The following is a 23,891-nucleotide window of genomic DNA, read 5'->3' as shown; positions in this document are numbered from 1 at the left end:
ACACTGTGTCCCTTTCATAGCTTGTATTCTCTACAGTATCTCAGGCTACGAAGGATTCCTAGTCAGTTTTTGGAGATCAAGCAGCATATGCATCAAAACTTGTTCTTTGGGCTCCAAACGAAACGAAAAACTTTGCTTCTCTAGTTAAGAGGCATGTCTTATTGTTTGCTGCAGTAGCTAGTGGCCTTCATGCAACAGCAGAACCAAATGTTGAGAATCCCCTCAAAGCCAACTTGAAACACATAGAAGACATTGTAGCAGTTCTTGCAGCTACAGATGATTGCATAGTTAATCATCCAAGAAGCTCTAATTGATCTGGAAGTAGGGCTCATCTATCTAGTGGTTTGATGCCACAAGTGAGGCTTTCAATTAGTGGTCAGAGGTTTCAGGCTTTGGATGGATCACAACTAGAAAGAGAAATCTGAGTCCTCTCTTGCACGATTGTGATGGGGCAATTAAATTTGCTCGCATCTCCATTCATCATTTTTTTTCCAACTTCATGATTGGTGCAGTCATCATCCATGTATGGCTCATTCATGGGATTATAACTCATGGATTCATCCATAGGATTAAACTAGATTGCTTCCAAGTTGAACTATCAAAACCACACGGCTTGAATGTCTTATTGGCACCCTTCATCATAAAGTCATCAAATTGTCCTGAATTGAGCCTAACATAATAATTTAGATCAATGTCAGAGCAACTTGGATATCGGCCAATTTGAAGAAGATGATGGATAGGAATGAATGAATTTTTCTAGTCTTGTGATCAACATGTGATCTTTATTGAACAGTGATTGTTGAGCCTTCAACTGTGCAATTTCATCCTTGTAGACTAGAAGCAATGTCAAATACCTATACTACTGAGGCACCACTTATTCGACCATTTCAAGGCATGAAGTTGTTGAAATTGTTATTACTGAGATTCAATAGGTGTATCTAGACTATTCTTTCATGGAGGTAGTGATGTTGCTGAAGAAAAAGTGCATGCTTATGATGATCCAACTCCGGTTTGATATTGCCATTGTTTGATCATACGTAGTTCATTATTCACTATAGGTTGAGTGCACTGTGGATGGCAACAAAAGCAACCCGACCAAGATACATTGACATAATTTTCTTGTATGCTATTGTGGCATTTGCATGTATGAGGTGCATGCTTTGCATTAGATTTGGATTCCTTAAGGAGGATACTCCTAATTTCACTGGCTCTTTTATTCAAAGACCAAAGCAATACTGGAAGACCTTTTGAAGATTACAACAATGTCTGCATGTTGCATGTGTAGCAAGAATGGAAGAAGTATTATCTAAAGCTTGTACCCAGTTTTCAAAAGCACAACTATAGAGTCAGCTGCAGATGCTGGACACACAAGGAAAGAAGCAGATTATGGGGCTGCAGATCAGCAAGGCACCACCAAGCTAGTAGCTATTATTCTCAAAGCTCTAGCTTATGCATTCTCTAGCTAGATCTATAGCTTGTAGAGATGTTGATTCCTTGCTAATGCATTGCCTACCAAGTCTGCTAGAGATGATTCCCAATGACCTAATTTGGACACAAGATTAGCTAGAAGATATGCAGCCACTTCTTTCATTTGAACCACTGAACTGTGATGAGTGGATGATCACCACACCTGTAAGGTTGGCCTATCCCTAACATAGGAATCAAGAGTAGAAAAATCAGTAAGTAGAGCCACACTATATGTAGCAATAGTAAACGTGTCACCAGCACATGTAGTATCAAGGGCAATTGGAGCCAGATATGCAACATGGATAGCATCATCAACAATTTAGAGTGTTGTTCCTCTTAAACGTGCAAGTTCTATTGAACTCAGTACTGTAATGCACTAAAGAAGATCTCCATGAATCTCTGCTTTTGCACCTCTTGCATCCATAAAACAGATAGACAACATTTTGTCCTCTTGTCAGAAAGAGGGTGTTGTTACTAGACTTACCCCATCACCTTGATCCTGATGGAGATGAAGATTCCAACTAAAGTTCTTCTAGTCTAGATCTTTATTATCTGCAAACGGTCTTGATTCAACAAGTTCTATGTATTAAGGACCCAATCTTCTTAACCAATCCACTTGGTTATGACTTTACTAACTCGGGATTGTAGAAGCTTTTAACCAATGCCTGGGAATGTCTTTGTGTTGTTGATCTCTTCCAATAGGAGCTGAGTGCCCATTCAATGGAGTAATGGTCATTGTGGATATGCCAGTTGTAATGGTATTCCAACTTTGGGAATTTACATAGCTGAACTTCCATAAGAGAAATGGCATGTTGTTGGAAGTGAGCTGCAATGTTCTAGCTACAGGAGGGATGTGGGGGACAGGACCAAACATTGTTCTTCAGCTTGTTGTTATTCTTATCTTTACTATTCACAATGAAATTGGGGCTCTAATTCTTATCCCCTACCTATGCAGAGATACTCCAACACTCTATCATTTTGGAACATGCTTTTATTGCCACATTTGAATATGCTAGATATATTATGCAACAATGTGGGAATGCTCCATCAAGTCCATTTTTGCTTGTTGTGCTTGTAATCATGGAATGACTGGCATGTAGGCCTAAGATGGCTTTGGGCATAGAGAGCTTTTCACGCCTTTTGTGTTCTGCCATGATATGGTCCTGAGCATTCACAGGCTTGAGAAGAGCTGAAGAGCCACTCACCCCACGCATATTCTGATTTCCCAAGAAAGGACTTGATAACTAGCCAACAGAGCGAGAGTCTAAAGAAGGTGAATGGAGATCCTCCTTGGCTCCTGTGGTCACAACAGAGTGCACATCAGTGACTTTGCATGCATGATCATGCTCTAATCTATCTACAAGATGATACAACTATTCACCAAGCATCCTAAAGAGCCACTTTGGAGCATGTCCCGAAATTCATCAGTACAGACAAGGATAGGAGCAATGTATCTCTTGTCTGCGTAAAGCTTGGTACAAGGTAGAAGCTAAAAGTAGGAGACATGTCTTTATAAGCAACTATTATGATATAACACCAGAAAGGCTTGTTCAGAGATTTCCTAATGTCACCTCTATTACTCTCAAAGGCAAGCTTGGATTTGCAAAAGACCTTGCCACCGGCCTAGGGGAAACTTTGTCCACCTCCCGGTGATCCAGAGCTCGAAGTTGCTTACAATTGTAGGTACCTTCTTAAAGAACCAAGATATTGACTTGGCACTGATGTATGAGATGTATTTGCTGATGTATGGATGTATTATTGGTTGCAAATGTATGGGAAAATACTAGTGAGGATGTATTTGCAGACATGAGAATATATATGCAGTCAATGGCAATGAATACGATGCTTGGAACGTATGGGAGATGCCTATGCATGGGAAAATCATACTAAGAGATGTTTATTACATGCTCAATTTTGGAATAAGGTTGCAAATAGTGAATTTAGATGGTTGGGCAATGTATTATGCCATGTGGGATGACCTTTCAATCATGCATTGACAAGTCGATTCCTTGCAACCCCTTTTCTTGACCCCCATAGGGTGCTGTAAGCAATTTACTTGCATTTACAAAAGTATACCTACTCCCAAGAACTGAGGTGCAGGTCTTGCAGAGTGCCCACAGGTCCTACTGAGGGCTTTGATAAGTGTTAGAGCTCTATTTGGACCCTACAAGATACTTACAAGTCAAAATAGGCCTCCGACAAGTGTAGATAGGGTGTTGGACTACACAGTACAACAGTACTTTTCATATTACAGAATTTTCTGTATAAAACTTGGGAGCGCATGCTTATGCTTAGTTCAAAGAAGGCATCCTTGGCTTCAACTTGAACAAAAAAAGTAGGTCAATTGGAGCTTCCTAGCTCAAGTTATGGGCAAAATAGTGACAAGTGGTCTAACGAGACTGCACCTAACCATGGCAAGGAATAGAGAAAAAACCAAGGTCAATGAAGATGTTTAGCAGAAAATCAAGAATGCACGTGAACCAAGGACTGAGAATAACCCTAAAATGGATTATAAGGAGTATCCTCATGACATTGGAAGCCTCGGTGCTCTTAATGACACTCTATGGAGGTATGAGATAAGGTATAATCAAAGACATGAGGCTATTTTGGAAAGACAAGAGGCTATACTTGCAGCCATAGCAACAAACACAGAAAATCATGTTGAGATGATGAAGGAAATGTGTCAAATGAGAACCACCATGGACACACTTAATACCAATTTCTCTAAGTGGTTGAAGATTCAACTGAAGGGAAAAGAGCAAGAAGATTGATCACATGTACATGCTAAAAGAACCACCTTCCCATCAGTTAATGCAAATTCTCATGGGCATTATGCACCCGATGCTTATGCTTATGGCCAACATGTGTATGCTAATGGTACACACTATGATCTGCATGCATTTTATGAATATGGACAGCAACAACATGCAAACGAACATTAGCAATATGCAAGTATATCTAGACAACATGTTAATGCTTATAGATATGATGTACCATGTCATAATGCAGAGTATCATTCCATTGAACCTTGGCAGCAGAATGCATATTATGGGCAACATGCTTATGCTTATGAGCATCCACCTTTTCAGCAACATAGTCATGATTATACATGTGAACCTTCCTTTATTCAGCAGTCGAGTTCTTATGGACGTGACGATAATGGTCATGCTTATCAATACTCTTCTAGTTTTGATCAGCAGCAAGTTCACAACTACCATGGTATCCTATATCCCAATCAGTTCATACCTTATGATCACCCGAATGTAATGATGAGTTCTTTTCAAGGTGTTGATGATGAAGAAGAGAGCAATGAGCAAGTTAAACAACAAGAATGGGATAATGAGCAACATGATCAACAAGAAGATGAGCAAGAAGACCAAGTAGATGTACAAGAAGGGAACATTGAAGAGCAAGATGTACAAGTTGATGACATATCAGCTGATGAATCACATGAGACACTCACAGATGTAGATGGTTATGATGAAGGTTTTAGACTCTTGGAGAAACCTCATGATGATATTCTTGAGCACTAATTTATGCTTAATCAAGGTTTACAATAGCCATTTAATGCATTTGATAATGAGTACCTTGATCATGGTTACGATGATTGATATATGTCCGATGATTATGTAATACATGATTTGGGCATACATGAATATGAAGATGGCATCCAGGAGATTATGAATGTGATTATGGACTTGATTATGGGGATACTTCCTTGTATCAATTTGATCTCGGTGGATTGGAGCATGTGGTTGATAGCCATTCTTTTCTCTTGGACAATCATTATGACAGAATACCTTTTGATCCAGGAGGTTAATGGATTGCTTGGGATCTCATTTAGACTAGCATCCATCTTGCGGGCAATTTCTTCTTTTTGGTAGGCTCTTTTGGTTGAAGATTGGTTATCTATGGCTATATTTTAGTGCATGGAAGATTGCAGACAACTCTCTGTTTTCAACCAAATTTGATTCTAAATTATGGACAACAATTAATGCTATACATGGGCTGAAAGTACTTGAAGTAAGCTCCGTTTCTATGTGACAAACACCCCAATCAGAGTTACCTATCAAAAGTTATTACAGGTTTACTACATCATGGTCTTGTAGTAGACACCATGTTGCCGATTATCTGCAGCACTCAATTCCTCACTTAATATGGGTCAAAATTGGATTTTTCTTATTTCCCAATTATGCCCATACATCATATTGTATCCATGACCCAACATACATACATAACCCCCACATGATTTATTGAATAACCCCTTGTAATCATGCAGCAGAGTAGTACTCTGGACTGCCTTGCCCTACCCTAGTTTGTAATAAGTGCCCATTTTGATTTTGAGGGCAAAAACCTCTGGGGGAGGATGGAATGTAAGAGATGGGGAATATAGGAATAAAGTAATGGAGGAAAATACCTGCTACACTGGCGGGTACATAAGATGTAAGGGACTTGACATTTTTTTCAATCAGATTATAATAACAAATCTCCTTCATCTTCTCTCCCTTTTTTCAACTTTCATGGCTTCCTTTCTTCCTTTTCAGTCTTTCTCTCTTCTACTTCTCTTCTTCTCTCTCTTCTGCAATTTTCTCTCTCTCCCCGGTCCTCTCCTTGACACCTGAGAAATATAGCTTTGTAATCAATTAGAGGAGAGAGCAAGGTTAACACCACACTTGGTTCAAAGAGAGTGAGAGATGGGGGAGAGTGTAACTCAATCCTTGTACTCATAAGGTAAAATCTCAACTACAACCCCCTAATTCAATGTTAGACCTAGAACTATTTTATTGACAGTTGGGTGGATCACCATTTAATCACCTCTATCTAGTGTTGATTGACTTACCACGTTCACCTAGCCATAGGTGTTCGATCATGGGGATCGAAGTCTCCCACTTGTCTTGATTGGGTTAACATTAGTTTTCTAATTACCAGAACATGATATCACACCATTTGAAACATATAATAGCAACTCCCTTTTATTATTCCATTAAATAGAGTTTGTAAAACTCAATCTTTAATACATGTAACATAATAAACCATTAGAAAATCAAATACTTTATTTTATAATAGTAATCAAAACCTTTACTCTACAAAGTAGTACAAAACCATCCTTCCACCACTGAAAGACACTAACCATCCTAGAATAGGACCTTCCAATCCTGCAAGAGATGGGGTTATATGTGACCGTATTCCATTTGTAGTCAACAAAAATTTACTCTTTTTTCCTTCACCAAACCTGATTATCCTCCATGGGCCAACCATTGTTGTTATGGAGTATGACCGCAACTTTGACTTGATGTGTCAGGTTGAACTTCAGCACTAGTGACCCCTTTGTCGTACATGGGAGCCCACACATCTCTATATCTCTTGGGAGCTTTCGCACCATGTGGGGAAGAAAGGGAGAAGCTCGATAGATTTCAATAGGGCTTTTGTGTAATGAAGAAGAGAGAAAGATCTCAAAGGATTGTGACAGGGCTTCTACGTGATTGTAGAAGAGAGAGGCAGAGCAAGCAACTTCATCACACTTAACAAGATGGAGTCTCTATAGTGTTGTGCTAAGAAATGCACTTAGCCACTTAAATAGTCCCAAAACATGCTTATTTTAGCCAAAACCCTAAGGGGAGCGCATCGAGAAAGTTAAGTGGGAGAGGATCTAGAACCCTAATTTTCTATAAATTGGTAGCCAGCCCTCCACTCTTTTACAATCTCGTTTTTGCAGGTTTCGGGTGTTACCAACTTGCTACCCACACCCCGGTCACGGAGGACATCTCAGCCCTTGCTGTCCATCACTGTTTCCTACACTCTGGCACCTGTTTCCAGCCCTCCACACACTAATTGTTGCTGTTTCTACCTGGTGATTGACTGTTATTCATCTGCATTGCTGTCGTACAGCCTACCATACCAGCAAACTATTGCATTTGCAGGCTCCACAGTTGCTGCCCTGACAGTTTTCTCTCATGTCTGCAGTCGCTGTAGTCTTTCTCTCTCCTACAGGCTGTCTTGCCTGCGTTTTCAGTCTTTCTCTCTCCCGTAGGCTATCTAGCTTGCATTTTCAGTCTTTCTCTCTCCTATTGGCTCTGTTTTTAGTCTTTCTCTCTCTTGCATGTTGTCATGCCTGCGTTTTTAGTATTTCTCTCTCATGCATGCTCCATTTTTAGTCTTTCTCTCTCCTACAGGCTATCTTGCTTGCGTTTTTAGTCTTTCTCTCTCCTACAGGCTCAATTTTTAGTCTTTCTCTCTCCTTGCTGCTGCCTGCATCAAATCCAGCTTCTCACTACTGCGTTTGTTGGTGTTCGACATCTAGAGGCTACCTTACTACGATTCGGAATCCGTTCAGAGTACGACTCACTACCCTTGCCCTGATCCTAGAGATACAGGAGTTCGAGGTTCATTATTCATTCACTGCATAGTGTGTTTGCCGCATGAGCATCGTATTATTAGTAGTCATATCATTTCATTTATTCATTGTGTTCATTGTCTCTGAGTTACTCTAACCCTAACCCTAATTGTGTTCTTTTTATCAGTATGTGCTTTGTCGTACGGTTTCTGTTTATGTTACTGCGTTAGGGTATTTTTCTTTACATGGTATCAGAGCTCGGTACTCTCTGAGAAACCTAGGCCTTTGATCTGAAAGCTCTTCGCAAGAAGCAAGAATAACAGTAGGTTCAAATGACTTCGAACACATCAACACCGATTTAGTCCCCAGATTAGCTTATGCCGAAAACTGAGCGAGAGTGGGCTGATCAGCTTGCTCCACAAAGTTCTGACATGGTGGGAGAAACATCTGAGTACATGGAAGAAAAGATAGGCAAGCTCACCTCTGAGGAATATAAACTGATCATAGCCTATCGACAAAAGAAGATTGAGGAGCTCGATCGAAGGATTGCCCTTCAAGAAAAGCTTCTAAATAAAGGTATGCATGGATTTCACTCTTCAGATGTTGTGTGTAAGTCTGATGATGTTGTAAGGCCGTCGAGACCTCCATCAGGGATGGGCCCTCCTCTTGGAGAGCAAGATTCGAAGTATGTTCCATTTTTTCAAACTCTTCCGTCCTCTTTGGTGCAAGGTACTTTTGATTCGTCTTTTTTGCCTTCTTCTTTTACCTCTTTTGTTTTGCAATATACTGGTAGAGATCATGTGGAAGAAAGAGTCCAGTCTGTTGACTACGGAAAAGGTCCTTTAGAGGACCAATTCTTGTATGTTAACACATCACTGGGATTATAAGAAAAAGCTAGGTAACTCTTCTTTTGTCTTTCCTTCTTTTCCATCTACTTCACATAATCAGATTGAATTTGGTGTTCTTTTCACTTCATTACATGGTGTATCATCATCTTCACGGTTTCATTTTCAATCTTTAAATGATAAAAATGAACAAAAAGAATCTGCACCTCATACACCTCACTTTCAAAACCCACCCATCCCACCACATTCTTCCCTGCTTCACCACTTCCATTTACAACATTTACATTTCCATTTTAGACACCTCATGTCGCACCGCACATCACACCGGGGCGTTATGGAAACATAGGCACATCCTTTACGACCTCATCCTTCCCTCAGCTGGGTGGTGTTCCACCTACCTCATACACACTTTCGGGATCATTGCAGCTTGGGTATCCCACTCAGTCTTTCCCAAGTATGGATCAATTGCCTCCATAGTTTGCCTCCATGGCATTGCCTAGTGGACCTTCTGGTCATAATGATGTGTCCTAGCCTTACTTTGGACAAGGCTACTGTGTCCCAATGCCTCCACCTACATCGGTACCTTATGGAAACATTCATGTTCCAATGCCTCCGCATCAATCGGCACTCATTAGACACTCACAGCCTACTTCTGCCTACCCACCTCTTCCCCCTCCTTCTTACTCTTATCAGACACTCTCACCTCCACCATCTTTCCCACCATCATCTTACTCCACCCACCTGACACCTCATGGTTCTAGCTTATCTTCTGCCAAGAATGCATTTAATGACAAGACTCGTTTTAACGGGTCAAACTTTATTACTTGGACGAATTTGATGAGACATGTCCTTGATTCACAGAACCTATGGGATCTAGTGCAAGGGTTGGAACCCCAACCCGATCGCGCATTTGTTCCATACGAGGTCGTTCGCTCATGGAAGGCTAGGAATGCCTCCGCTATTGTCGAGCTGATGCAGGGCTTATTGCCAGAGTTTCATTCTCAGCTTCAGCATTTTGACTTAGCGTCAAAGCGATGGGCACACTTGACTGACCACTATGCGGCTCGAGAGAGGACCCGTCGTATTAATCTTGACCATGAGCTTCAGCTTTTCAAAATCACTGACCAGGATGACTTGAAAGTTAAGTTGGCTGAGTATTGGCATCTCCTCTCGCTGAATTCTCCACTATGGGAACTCTGAAGTCCTCTGACGATCATGTCACATTGTTCCTAAATAAACTCCCCAAGAAATACTTCAATTTTGTGGAGGGAATAGTTTCAAAGCCTAACATGCCTACATTCTATGAATTTGAGTGTTAGTTGTTGCGTTACGCACGATTGTTTGATCAGTTTCATATGAATTCCTCTTCAAAGGGAGCTCTTCTTGCTCATTCTCAGAAAGGGAAACAAGGGAAGGGCAAACCAAACCAAACCTCCACTCTCAAAATCAAAATCAAACTCAAAAGCTAAATCAATCTGGGGATTCTCAAGGAAACTCCCAGTCACAACTCAAACCTGGGTGGCAGAATGTACCTAAAAAGAATAGGTATTGTCAACATTGTCAAAAGGCTAGCCATTTTGATGACAAGTGTCGATCAAAGGCACGAGGCGCAGCACCAAAACCTAAGTCTCAGACCCTCGCCCCTCAATCGGGCAACCCCCAGCAAGGGAGGTAGGATGATGGCAAGGGGCAGTTTAAAGGTCAGACTCACACTGCCACCACACAGTCATCTCAGTCGACAATGTTCTCAACTCCAGAGGGCTTGTCTGACTGGTCTACAGAGGCACATATCGTCTCCATAGAGACATCAAATGCGAGTCTCGTCCGCATCTGTGAGTTGCCTCCCGATGAGGTTACTGGAGAGGCCCACTTGTCACAGCCGAGCACTTTAGCTCTAGTTTGGATTGTGGATACTGGAGCTACATATCACATGACTCCTCTAGAGGACATTTTCCGTACCGGAGCCCCTATAGCCGAGCGGGTTCGTGTAGAAAACAACTCCTCGGTCAAGATTCAGGCTCAAGGTTGCGTCAGTTTTGCCACTGACAAGGATCCAGATCTGGCTTCGTTGGACAATGTATACCATGTCCCTCAGCTTGGGGTGAACTTGTTACCTGTTCAGCAGCTTTGCCGATTGGGGCGAGCTGTTTTTTTTATAGCGATCGCAATCGAGATCCTTGACTCTCTAACTAGTTTAGTGATTGCTCGTGGTGTGGCACAACCTAATGGCCTATACCACATGACACACTTTCTAACCAAGCCGACTGCCGAAGGCTCCGTGTTCCATAGCTTCCAAGCCTTAGCCACATTCGGGAGCCTATGCACAATGAGCGTCTTTGGCATTTTTGCTTAGGGCATCTTGGTTATGACTCACTTTATGAGTTGTCACGCCGTGAGCTGGTTGAGGGCCTTCCACATCTGAAGCTAGCTCGAGATGTCTGTAAAGCCTGTCAGCTCAGGAAGCAGCACCGTACCCCATTTCCTCAGCAATCTACACATAGAGCTAAGGATCCTCTTAGATTGATTCACATTGATCTTTGTGGGCCGATATCCACTACTGCTTTGAACGGCATGTTGTACTTCTTTTTGATAGTGGATGATCATTCTCAATACATGTGGGTGTACTTCCTCAAGCATAAGTCAAATGCTTTCACATATTTTTTTGCTTGGGTGCTGTTGGTTCATAACCAGACTGGTCGTCATGTTGGGTGCATGAGGAGTGATAGCAATGGTGAGTTTATCTCCCACGATTTTTTCAAGTTTCTATAGAAGCATGGCATCTCTCGCCAGCTCACCTCTATCAACTCCCCCTCTTAGAATGGAGTCGTAGAGCATAGGAACCGCACAGTCATGGAAATGGCACGCTCTATGCTGTTCGTAGCAGAGCTTCCTGAGCGCCTTTGGGTTGAGGCTATTAACACTTCAGTGTACATCCTCAACTGATGCTCGACTACGGCTCTTCCTCAGAAGACCCCGTATGAGGCATTTTTTGGCTCTCGGCATGTTATTTCCCATTTCAAAGTCTTCGGGTGTCGTGCATACACACACACGCCTGATGACAAGATAGGTAAGCTTAATCCCCGAGCTCGTCTCCTTATTTTTGTGGGACATTCTTCTAAAGCGAAAGCCTATCGTTCTGTTGTAGGAAAACTTCTTTGGTTAATTCACACTAGGCCAGATTAAGCTTACTCAGTTAGCATACTCAGTCAATATTTCACACCACCTAGGATGTCACATTAGATTGCATGTCTTCGTGTCTTGCGTTATTTGCGGTGTACTTTTTCTTATGGCCTGACATATGGTTATGGTTTATGTTTGCACTGGTACACTGATTCTGATTAGGCAGGAGATCCTGACACCCGGCGTTCCCATGGCGGCTACGTCTTTACCTTGGGCACGGCTCCCATTTCTTGGTCCAGCCATAAGCAAGAGACAATGGCGGCTTCCACAACCGAGGCTGAGTACCAAGCTCTCTTCGATGGCACCACCGAGGCCATCTATCTGAGGAGTTTACTGGCGTTGCTTCATTTTCCATGTGACTCTCCCATAGTTGTCTATTGCGACAACTAGAGGAGTTTATTGGCGTTGCTTCATTTTCCATGTGACTCTCCCATAGTTGTCTACTGCGACAACTAGAGTGTCATTGCCCTTGCGGGAAATCTGATCATCACACCACGAACACAGCATGTGGGAGTCCACTTCCACTTTTTTAGAGAGCAAGTTGAGCTAGGCACTATTCGCCTAGAGTTTGTGCCTTCATCAGATAATTTTGTAGATATCTTGACCAAAGCGATCAATCGATCGATTCTTCAGTACTTGCTACCTAGGATCAGCTTGGGTACACCCTCCCCTACTTCTTCAACTTGACGGGGAGAGGGTGCTTCCCTCTTGCTTTCTCTTCCAGTTTGAGAGGGGGCGACTCCTACTCTTGATCGTGATAGTGATGATGCTTACAATTTTTTAGACATTACATTCACTTATTCTTTTGTATTGTATTATGGGCATTTGTAACTTCATCCGCACTATCAAGATGACCTGGTTGTAAAAGGGCACTTGGACAAGTAAACACCTCCCCTGCGAGGGCACTGTCCCAATGGCACCGTTGCATAGCATATTGCATGAGCATGATATCTTGCATCTCCCTTTGCATTACCCTATGCATTGTGCACATTTATTCCTTTTCGATTTTTTGGAGTGGTCGACTTTAGGATCCACCATATTCGTAGCATAACACATGGCAGTTCTCCTAAAGGCATTTTCCCTACCCTTGCTTGCTTGCTCACTTTGCTTGTCTTGCTAAGCCCACCGTTTTTTTTGCCTCTCACATGTTCAAGGCATGATTGGCACATACACTCACTTTTATCATCCTTAGGCACCAAAAAACAAATCATTAAAGAATTTTTCATTGGTATCCTCGTCAGTGCGAGAGATTGGCTTGCTAGTTTTGTGACTAACTTGGGTTTAAAACTCTCTTTATCTTTTCCTATCTGTCACTTAATCGACCGTTGCCCCTATATTACTTATGTATTTTCAAAACATTTTTCACAAAAAAAAGAGCAAAACAAACAAGTCCATTGTTGATTCCATCCACCTTTGTAGGCCTTGGTAGGCCCTTGGACAGCCGACGAGCACCCTTGGTCCAATGCCCTGACCTCTCTGGGGTGATCACTTGGGCTCCCTTGGTAAGATATCCATCGCCTTTGTAGTCTTGGTAGGCCACTGGGCAGCCGACGTGCACCTTTTGTCCAATGCCCTAGCTGCTTCGGGGTGGGACGCCTTAGGGTAAATCAAAATTTAGGCTAGCCTACTTTTCTCATCCTATTTTTGGCCTGAGAGGGAGTGTTGTGCTAAGAAATGCACTTAGCCACTTAAACAGCCCCAAAAAATTCTTATTTTAGGCTTATTTTAGCCAAAACCCTAAAATAAGGAGCGGATCGAGAAAGTTAAGTGGGAGAGGATCTAGAACCCTAATTTTTTATAAATTGGCACCCAACCCTCTACTCTTTTACAATCTCGTTTTTGCAGGTTTTAGGTGTTACCAGCTTGCTGCCCACACCCCGGTCACGGAGGACATCTCAGCCCTTGCTGTCCATCACTGTTCCCTACAATCTGGCGCCTGTTTCCAACCCTCCACATGCTGATTGTTGTTGTTTCTACCTAGCGACTGACTACTATTCATCTGCACTGCTGTCGTACAATCTGCCACGCCAGCAAACTAATGCGTTTGCAGGCTCCAGCTGCTGCCCTAACAGTTTTCTCTCTCATGTCTGCAGTCGCTGTAGTCTTTCTCTCTCTTGCAGGCTGTCCTACCTGTGTTTTCAGTCTTTCTCTCTCCTGTAGGCTGTCTAGCCTGCGTTTTCAATCTTTCTCCTGCAGGCTCCGTTTTTAGTCTTTCTCTCTCCTACAGACTGTCTTGCCTACGTTTTTAGTCTTTCTCTCTCATGTAGGCTCCGTTTTTAGTTTTTCTCTCTCCTCACTGCTGTCTGCATCGGATCCAGCTTCTCACTGCTGCATTTGTTGGTATTCAACATCCAGAGGTTGCCTTCTTGCGATTCGGGATTCGTTCAGAGTACGACACACTCTCTAGCTCATTATCCCTGCCCTAATCCTAGAGATACAGGAGTTCGAGGTTCAGTATTCATTCATTGTATAGTGTGTTTGCTGCATGAGCATTATATTATTAGAGGTCATATCATTTCATTTATTCACTATGTTCATTGTCTTTGAGTTACTCTAACCCTAACCCTAACTGTGTTCTTTTTATCAGTATGTGCTTTGTCATACAGTTTTGGTTTATGTTTCTGTGTTAGGGTATTTTTCTTTACATATAGGAGTTGTTTGTTTTTCAAGTTGCCTCTACCTCTATTTATGTAGTGCTCAAGGGGGAAGAAGGGTTGGGGAGGGGAGTAGAGAGATTCACATCTAGCATTTTAGCTAACATCATCAATGATGTCATGGTGGGGGCTCTATTTTTCCAACATGGCCTCTCTTTGTCTTTTTAACAAAAAAGCTATATACAATTTTATTTTAAAAGAAAACCCAAATGCACAATGGCTAGGCAAGAGCATGGACATCGCATTGCACTGAGGGAAAAAAGGGATTTTGCATTTAGCATTTTAGCTAACAACAAATGATGTCAGGGAAGGGACTCCATTTTTGGAACATTGTCTCTTTTTTTCTCCCAAAAAAAAACTTTTTATGATTTTTTTTACAAAAAGAGGCCATTATGTGTAGTGATCGAGTAAAGGCATGGGTAGGGATGTTCATGTTTAGCATTTTAGCTAATGTCATCGATGATGTGAAGGCAAGGGCTCCATTTTTGGACAATTGCCTATTTTTATCTTTTTTTAAAAAAATTTATGAATTAAAAAAAAAGAGACCTCCAATGCATAGCAAATTGAGCAAGCACATGGGCAGGGGATTCACATTTAGTGTTTTAGCTAACATCATCAATGATTTTAGGGTGGGGCTCCATTTTTGAAAGGCAACCTCTTTTTTAAAAAAACATTTTTACAAATTTTTACAAAAAGAAACCTCAAATGTATAATGGCCACTACATGGCAATATTCCTCCAAGGCTCATGACTAAGGTGGCGACAAAGGCATACCTAATACTAGGCTATGAAGGCTTTGTTGGCACCATTGGTTGTGTGCAAGAAGCCACTGCTCACTTGTAAGAAAAACTTTCAGAGAGGTTACCTATCCCAACAATGTCATCACTCAAGTGCACTTAGTTGCCAAGTGACTATCCACTAGACTATTTCTTATTGTTGTTTTATACTATAAGTAAAGGTTTAATAAGCTTGTCTTGTGAGGATTTCCAAAGTGCTTCAACTTATGAATTAGCATGTAACACCTCATTTAATAATAAGAGTTATCTTTATTATTGAAATATGGTTAGCACTTCTTTAAAATGTGTGGCCTCTACCATATTTAATGTTACAATTTAACTATTCTAAGCAGATGTGTTTAGTGAAGTATAGGCATTGTGAATGTGACAACTTTACATAATAATTTATTTTTCCAACATATAATGACTTGTTTTTGAAGTAGATATTTTTTCACCTTGCTTTATTTTAATAGAATGTGCATGCTCATATTTTATTAAGGTGAATTGAGTAATAGGGTCATTACACTAATACCATGCTCAAGGTTTTGGGAGATTATAGATTGAGATCTCCTAGTCTACCACCATTCTAGGAGATTATAGATTGGAAGGTACTAGTTCTTTATCAACTACCACTCCTCTATCAACTACCATTTGACTTTCAACTCTACTAAATTGCCACTACAATGTCTAGGGTCATGCTATAAGGTTTCCACAACATGCTTCTACTCTGCATCAATCATAAGTTGGATGCCTTTCCAAGCAATATCAAAGGTGATGGGTGTACTAGGCTTTCAAGAATGAATATTTAGAAGCATACTTCTACTAGAGCTCAATCTCTCTAGCTGGATTATGGGTTTTTATGACCAGCACCCAATTGAAAATGAGTCGCATTACCTTCGAACTATTTTTTTGGAAGCATTTTTAGTGTATCTTACTAAATAGTCATGCTCTTGGAGAATACTTGTGTCTATGTTCTTCACACATGGTCTTTCAATGAGAGATGAGTTTGACCATTTGGTCCTCAATAATTCCTACATTAATCACCTCATAGATCCTAGCAAGTGTTTTGAATATGGTTTCTAATTGTGCAAATCAATCACATCAACGATAAGGAGATTAGTTTGCTCGGCCAAGGACATTACCTTTTTCTAGATAGGCCCTTGAGGAGCATTCCACTTGCTGGTCATTATCACTTGGTTATGATAGTCAAGGTTATGTTAGCATTCAAAGATTTGTTTCTTAGAATATCAATCTTGTTTGCACTCTAGGAACATGTGTCATAAGTTAGAGTTGCGGGTTCAACTCCTTGTTTATAGGTTCTATAGTTGGCTCCCCAATGTGATTTGGTATTTGGATTAAACTCTAATTAGGTTATTATGGGTGTGGACTATGCGTTGTGTGTTAGACTAGCTCCACCTCAAATAGGGATCGGGTTGCTTTTGGTTTATGCCCCCTTGGGCTAGGGCTTCTCCATCTAAGGTCCACAATATTGGGCAAAAGTGATGCATGTGTTTATGTGAGGTCATGTGTCATGTATCATGGGGCACTAGCGAGTGGGCTTGGGTGGCTTGAGAGACACTCTTTGTATCCATGTCTAGCAAATTCCCTTGTAATATCCTCATGATGTTAGTAGGGCCTTAAACACCCACTTGAGGTGACATCTCCTAACATGGCTCTTCCTATGCTTCCTACATTGCATGCATAGTCTAAGTAAAATTTTCAAGGGTTGTTCCTATTTCTTGGGTTTCATCGCCTTCTGTCTTGTGTTGGATGTTGATGATTAATCTTTTAATTATTTAGGGAAAGTTTCATATCTTGGGCCATTCACAACTGCTAATGCAATAAGACTAGGCTTTGGCAGCATGGTCAATTTGTTTGATTGCAAACACTCATTGGTTAACTCTCTGATGCTAAAGCCAAAGATTAATTTGGCTCAAGGCAGCATTAGCTAGATACATTTTCCTACATAATCGACATGGTAGTTGGTTCGAAACTTAAAAGGACCATCTTAGTAGAATTCCAAATCCTATGTTTTCTTTGTTTAGGAGGACATAGAAGAATCCTGGAGCACTTTCAATTTCCATGGCTAATATGGCAAGGTATTGTAGTTTGAATCTTTGCTGATGAGGGCATCAACTAAGACTTTCTTAGAGCTATGAGTTAAATCCTAGGGTAGATTGGTGGTACAACTAGTTCCTCCCTATCATCCATGTTGTTGCGTATAACTACCCTGATTTTGAAACTTCACCACTCAACTAGGTCCTCTTGGTCTTGATGCAAGGGACTCTATTGCATGTTGTGGTCGCCTAGCATTTTCGCACGTCCTAGTAATTGCTCATCTTTTGGATGACTTGGGAAATATCCCCTCTTGATGCTACTTTCATTGAAGTGGTTGGTTCCCTCCCCCCTCCAGGGGTCTATTTGTGTCCCTTAAGGAAGTATAGGAAAACCAAGTCTACTTGGACAAATGTTTATTACTAGATGTGTTTGTCAAACCAAGCATTCCTTTAGGCTTTCTCTACTCAAAGTGCATGAGTGGCTAGAAACCTATTTTCTATCAACTATTATACATTAATGAGAAATTTAGCCCATGCTTTGTTTCCCTCCCAACATTTTGGTACTACAATGCACAGACTAGGGATTAAGAATTCCATGAGCATGATGGCATCGATGCCATAAATTAGCTTGAAGGGCATTCGTTGATCCATGGTTGTCTTGTGCATGGTTTGGTATTGCCCGTAGAGAAGCCATAAGTTTATTGTCCCTTGAAGTTGGAGATGACTTTCATTAATACATTAATTAGGATCATATTGGTTAATCATGCTTGGCTATTTGCCCATGGGTAATATAGGGTTTTCAATAAATGATTAGAAATGTGGAGAACATATGCTATATCACTTCATTAATCAAGTGGGTCCCTACAGAGTAGGTGCTCTATCACTTTATTAAGGAAGTGGATCCCTAGAGAGCAAGTGCTCTATCACTTCACTAATGCAATGGGTCCCTCCATCACTAACTATTTCTATTAGAAAATCAATATTAATAAGACTTGTTTCCGCATGAACTTGGCCATTATTTAAGCATCGGTCTTTTGTGTTGCCCTTGTCTCGAGCCATTTCACCATATATTTTATTGCAACTATGATGGACCATGTTTGAGAATATTGCATTGTAGTCTAATTAGTCACATGAAATCAATCCACCATTCTTTAAAGGATTGATTGGCCCATGCATGAGCTTTGTCTTGTCCTTCTAAATGGGCATCTTCATGTGTTGGAACTCATCACAAAGCTTAACAAATCATCCTACATTCTTGAATTAGGTTAGCAATAAAAGTTGTGATTGTAGCACTTTTTCAGTTTTAGATATTCTCAAGAGTCAATTGCTTTTCAAGGTTATGTTTTCTTGTCTTATTTGTTGTTTCATATTTGGCTTTGAGAATTGCCCTTGCTTCTACTGTAGTATCAACATGTTGTATCAATGTCAAGATTAAGCCTTTGACATTGGTTACAATTTGATACAAGGTATTTGCATCACTTCTGCTCTACACCATCGCACCATCCAAGTTAGGTTGAAATGTCACATGTGCATCATTGGGATCTGGGTGTGGAAGGGGCTTCAAATCTCAACCTTCTACCATAGCCCATAGCTTGTAAGCACTTAAGGTGGGCTTCATCTTAAATCTCCACGACATGTAGTGTGTCATCAAGCTTCTCTTTCTTCCCCTATGTAGGAAGTCACATGCAAGAGGGTATGATAGCAACAAGTTGTGCCATCTCTCCAAATCTCACAAATCTATTTGCTCAAAGCCTATACTTTGATACCATGTAAAAAAACATGTAGCAATAGAATACGAAAAGTTTGTAAGTGATAAACTGAGAATATGGAGAATCAAGAACTTTGAGTAATATAGATTAGTACTTCTTTTGTTATTAGGAAGCTTTGATAGCACACATGATACAGATAAGAGAATAACAAAAAGAGCCACACAATGATACACTAAATAGAGCATTTGCATGCATGTTGCTTTGAGCATGTGTCCAAAACTAACCATGAAATGTATATTCTATAGGTCCATAAATTATACATAGTATCTAGCATAACAACCCTTTAGGCCAAGGGGAATGACCCCTCAAACCCCCATAGAGAGGAGCTCCACACCCCCTCTCCACCTCCCCCAAAGAAGTCTAATGGGAAATTTGCACCACAATGGTTTGTCTAGCTATCTAGCCACACTTTGCACTATTCAATGTTAAAACTAGGACCTACTAGGTGAATGTGCTACTCATAAATGCCTTCTTCGTATGTGGGGCACTAAGAAAGATAAAGTTAGCAATTACATATGTAGTTACATGAGGGATGGAGCATTGATCTCTAATAGTTGCATCATAACAAGTGAGAATCTAGAAGGTTATCATCGATCCCAATTGCCTTTTCACCACTTATCACTCTTGACATGCAGTCAATCATGTAATGCTACTTCTTTTTTCTAACAACTATGTTAAACTCAAATTCTAAGAGCACCAATAGCCATCTTGCAATATGTATACTAGCGCAAGGTCTATTCACTAAATATAGCAAGGGTTGATGGTCTACAAAGAAGGTGAAGGGCATGGCTAGTAAATAATGATGAAACTTCTTTATGGAATATTCTATGCCAAGGCCGTTCTGCTGCATTCGTATTCTTTCACAATAATGAAGCTCCAACACCAACAATGTGCATTACACCAATACTTCATTGCTCCTAAGCATTAAGTAATCAGTCCCACGAAAATATGTGTTTCAAGGAGAGAAGGGAGCACAATTCAAAACATTTATAACCTCTCCAAGCAATATACAATGTCACTCAAAGACCAATAGTTCATATCAGCACCATCCGTGCATTTCACACCTTCCAATTGACTTGATCTTACTTGTGAAAGAAAGCCCTCCAAAATCTTCAAGTGTTCATCCTTGAATCCTCCAAATAAATGGAAATTTTAACCAAGGGGTGATAGCTGACCTTGATGTTTCTCCTCCTCTTCATCCATCAATGCGAAACAAGTATTGTCGTCATCCAGCATACGATGCCTGAAGTGTGAAAGATGACAGGACCTGAAAATTGGCAAGGTTACAAGGTAAAGCCAGCCCATTCCAAGTAGCCGGCCATAATAGTGATCTAGGATGAGCTGAAGGCATGCAGACTGGCCGTTAAACCCTTTGTGTGCTTTCACAGAATAATCCCAACCACAATTCTATTCCAATAATATGTATCATATAAATTCCAACATGTGTATCAAAATTTCCAAAAAAAAAAAAATCCAAGGGTATCATAACTTCAAAGGTAACAACATATGTATCATAATTTCCAAAAGAATGAACTTTAAAGGTATCCTAAATTCAAAGGTATGTAAGAGAAGACTGCGTGTCAGCACTGACCTGCTGGCTGAGTGCACACTTAAACCAACATAAAAAACAGGATACACCATAGCATTCAGAAATAACTTTGGCATGATTGCATTATCAGGGCATTTGCATCCTGTGAGCATCCATCCAGTTGCCAACCAATGCCTCATTTTTCCATATGGAAGAAGCAACTTACAATTTGCAGAGGTCATGATTGAAGTGAGCCACATCAGTAATGCTGCAGGACAGTACAGCTTATAGTGCATGATAGTTTCTGCATTTAGCCCAATAATGAGCACCATTCCTGTGAGAATCACTGCAAAATGAGCTATGTAAGCAGCTTGTGCCCACTTAACAAATTATATGAATGCCCAACTCTACAAAAAAGTGCCATCCACACACAATCATATAAAGAAAAGGGGGAGGCGGCCCGCAAATTGCAGGGATGATTACCTAGAAGATCCAGGAGGCAATTGGGGGAAACTCCTGTTTGCACACATTTTATCAGCCTTGGATCAACAGCTACGCATTGAAGCACATTACTGCAAAACATTACACTGGGCAAGTTAAAACATGCTGCTGTGCCAATGGGGTTAAGTTGCCTAACACTTGCAAAAGAAAAAGCTTTTTGGATCAGCACCTGCCTGCATTGACAGGTTTGCAGCTGCAAACACTGTCCTCATTCCCATTGAACGATGGTGTGTACTCCTACAGACCCAGACCAAATCTTGATGTTGAGAGACTCAGCTTGAAGTAGTTGGCAAATCACAAAGATGTCTTCCTTTTCCCCATTGTAGCAATCTTCCACTGTAAAGTAGTCCATGCATCTGTCTAATCCAGTGCCTAATCTTAAAGAACTTGGCAAATGCACACTTAAACTCGTCTTCTCCATTCTAGCAAACCCCATGTATAGCCAGTGCTTCTTACAGGCCCACAATGAATAGTGGACATATAGGGCCTAGGCTTGAAGAACTTGGCAATGCACAATATGACTCTTCTTCCCCATTCTGGCAAACTTGGACCATAAGTCAGAGACAAATGACTTCAGCTGTCCTTTGCCAGCTATCGTCTCCCATAGCTGCTCTTTCTTATTGAGATCTGCATTTGCAACATCTGCTGTAGAGATGCTCATGTTGTTGCGAACAATACACAGCTTACCACCCAGAGGAAGCAGAGCAGCTGCCTCCACATCTCTGGAATTACCCAGGTGAAGCTTACTGTCTACAGATGTACTCCATGAATCAGTTGCATGATCATAAACCCTCAATTTACAACCATCAGGGCAATCAAGGGCATAAAGTTGGCCATTGAGAGCAGTACTTGGATTGCACCAACCTGAGATGAAACCATCACCAGTAAATGACCAATGGTCAGTTGCTGGCACATACACCTCACTCATGACCTGGCGATCTGAACCTAACCCCTTTAGAAACCACTTGCCCCCATAAACAACCCCAACTAAAGGTACCATAGCAGCAGTCATATCTGATAAGTAGCTCCATCTATTTTTATTGGGATCATAAACTTCGGCTGATTTCAGAAAATGCTGCACACCTTCACATTCTCCCCCTGCAACGTACAGACAGTTGTTTATCACAGAACATCCAAAAAACTGCCTTCTGCGGAGCATATCTGCAGCCTTGTGCCATTTGTTGGTCCTTGCACTGTAGAAGACAACTCGCTTTGTCGAGCTGCCTAAAGAATCCTTGCCCCCAAACAGAAAAAGAAGGCATCCACTGAGAACAGCGCATCCAAAACCAAGAGATTCACAAAACTCTGGCGGGATAGGTGGAAGTGGCTGCCAGAGTTGATGTACGGGATCAAATGCATGCCATCCAATTTTATTGTCACGGTCACGCTTGAGAACATAGATCCATTCCTCAGCCAGGCCTAACTTGTACCTTAAGGAATAGAAGTAATTATTTGCGAGTAGTCGTTGCCACTTTTTGCACACTAGTCGAAGAATGCAATGAAAAATTCGGGGGACTCTAATCAAACAAGCAATGGCTAGATCATCAGGTAGACCAGGTATAAAGGGAGTAGGTATTTTGTTCCTTTCTCTCCTCAGAGACTTGCTGCGTGGAGTTCGAATGGTAGGCTTAATGCCTGGTTGAATACAATGCCTCGTTCCAGGTACACACCTTTTGGCCTCTGCAACCGCCAGAGCAACATCACTTCCACAATGACAAACCGCAGAGTCAACCTGCTATCATGCATCAAGAGTCAGGGGATCATGTTTTGAACCCTGGATTAAGGAAAGCTCAGACACACACACATACACTCACCTGAGCACGCGGTATGCCCCGGTATATAATCTGAGTTGAAGTGATCTTCATGACAAGAATTGTGAAAGACAATGCGACTTACGGTGAATCCGATCTCCCAACCCAGATGCCTGAACAAAAATGCAGGAATGCTAGATTCACCTGGCCTCAATGTGAAGGTTCTCACCACCCATAGCTTCGATACAACTCCAGATTCAGCTGGTCCTGAGCATGCCTTTCATTGTCTGATCAGGGAAGCAGGACCAGCATCTTGATCGTGAAGATGATTGCCTTATGGATCATTCATGCTAGTCAATCTCTGCGGAGCTGATCCATGATAGAGCCTACATGCGCTGTTCAAAAAGCTTGTGTGTGAAAAGCCAATGCCATGCATGCTCTGCCTGTATTTCCGAACGGAATACGAATGGTGCTCCTGCTCTCAAATTTATGTTAGCAAAATGGAGAACCACCGTGACAGATATGCGAGATTCTTCTCTGCTGGAACTGATTAAGCATCGAATTAGGTATAGATAGACGCAGGGGATGTCCGAGAGCACGCCCTCTGTGTGTGTGTGTGTGTGTTTGTGCGCGCGCGCGCCCCTCTCTCTCTTTCTATACCAGTAGGGACCGAAGCTTGTAGTAAGTCTTGTACGAGAAGCAGTATCAAAGAAGACGACGTGGGGCCCCAAAGAGAAGCGACCAAAAGTAACTAACACAATTAAACTGAAGAGAAGAGACGAGACCCCACTCATCGAGCTCCGTCAGCCAATTTAAGGTCCTGTCAACGGTCCTTAGTGCCATCTTTAAGTAAAGTGATGGTGGACACCATGAAGTTAAAGATTGTTCACACCCCTCTATCACTCACATGCTCTACAATGTTGGGTAAAGGGGGCTTTCATCTGAACTTACAATCTCACAATTGCCCCGGAAAGCAAAGGTGTAAAGCGCTAAGTTAGAGCAATGGTGCCACATTTCACTCTAGATTGAT

The 23,891-nt window shown here is 41.4% G+C and overlaps 1 protein-coding gene across 11 annotated transcripts; it reads right to left on the bottom strand.

Moving 5' to 3' along the window:
• Positions 1-19,589: 19,589 nt before the first annotated feature.
• Positions 19,590-23,508, bottom strand: LOC148029512 (F-box/kelch-repeat protein At1g55270-like). Of its 11 annotated transcripts, none has more exons than XM_087688358.1 (5): positions 22,925-23,508; positions 21,280-22,845; positions 21,093-21,181; positions 20,836-20,913; positions 19,590-20,348 (listed from the first exon to the last, which is right to left on the bottom strand). In XM_087688358.1, exons 1-2 carry the CDS (start codon positions 22,973-22,975, stop codon positions 21,598-21,600), a joined length of 1,299 nt encoding a protein of 432 aa, XP_087544484.1. In that variant the 5' UTR covers positions 22,976-23,508; the 3' UTR covers positions 19,590-20,348; positions 20,836-20,913; positions 21,093-21,181; positions 21,280-21,597. The 11 variants fall into 11 exon arrangements, with proteins under 11 accessions (XP_087544484.1, XP_087544481.1, XP_087544482.1 ...); XM_087688355.1 differs by having other exon boundaries at positions 19,591-20,348; positions 20,836-20,955; XM_087688354.1 differs by having other exon boundaries at positions 19,593-20,348; positions 20,836-20,943.
• Between the last annotated feature and the right edge of the window lie 383 nt (positions 23,509-23,891).

The sequence above is a fragment of the Lygodium microphyllum genome, chromosome 11, assembly GCF_053477565.2.
Source record: "Lygodium microphyllum isolate KBCC chromosome 11, Lygodium_microphyllum_v1.1.10, whole genome shotgun sequence".
Lineage (NCBI taxonomy): Eukaryota > Viridiplantae > Streptophyta > Polypodiopsida > Schizaeales > Lygodiaceae > Lygodium > Lygodium microphyllum.
Note: the sequence above shows the minus strand (reverse complement) of the source record. Positions and strands in the feature narration are given on the sequence as shown.

Bases quoted from the DNA above. Each gene is read 5' to 3' on its own strand.
- LOC148029512 (XM_087688358.1), bottom strand. From the start codon at position 22,975: ATGAAGATCACTTCAACTCAGATTATATACCGGGGCATACCGCGTGCT. The intron at 22,846-22,924 runs GTGAGTGTATGT...GATGCATGATAG, and splicing joins GGGGCATACCGCGTGCTCAG to CAGGTTGACTCTGCGGTTTG.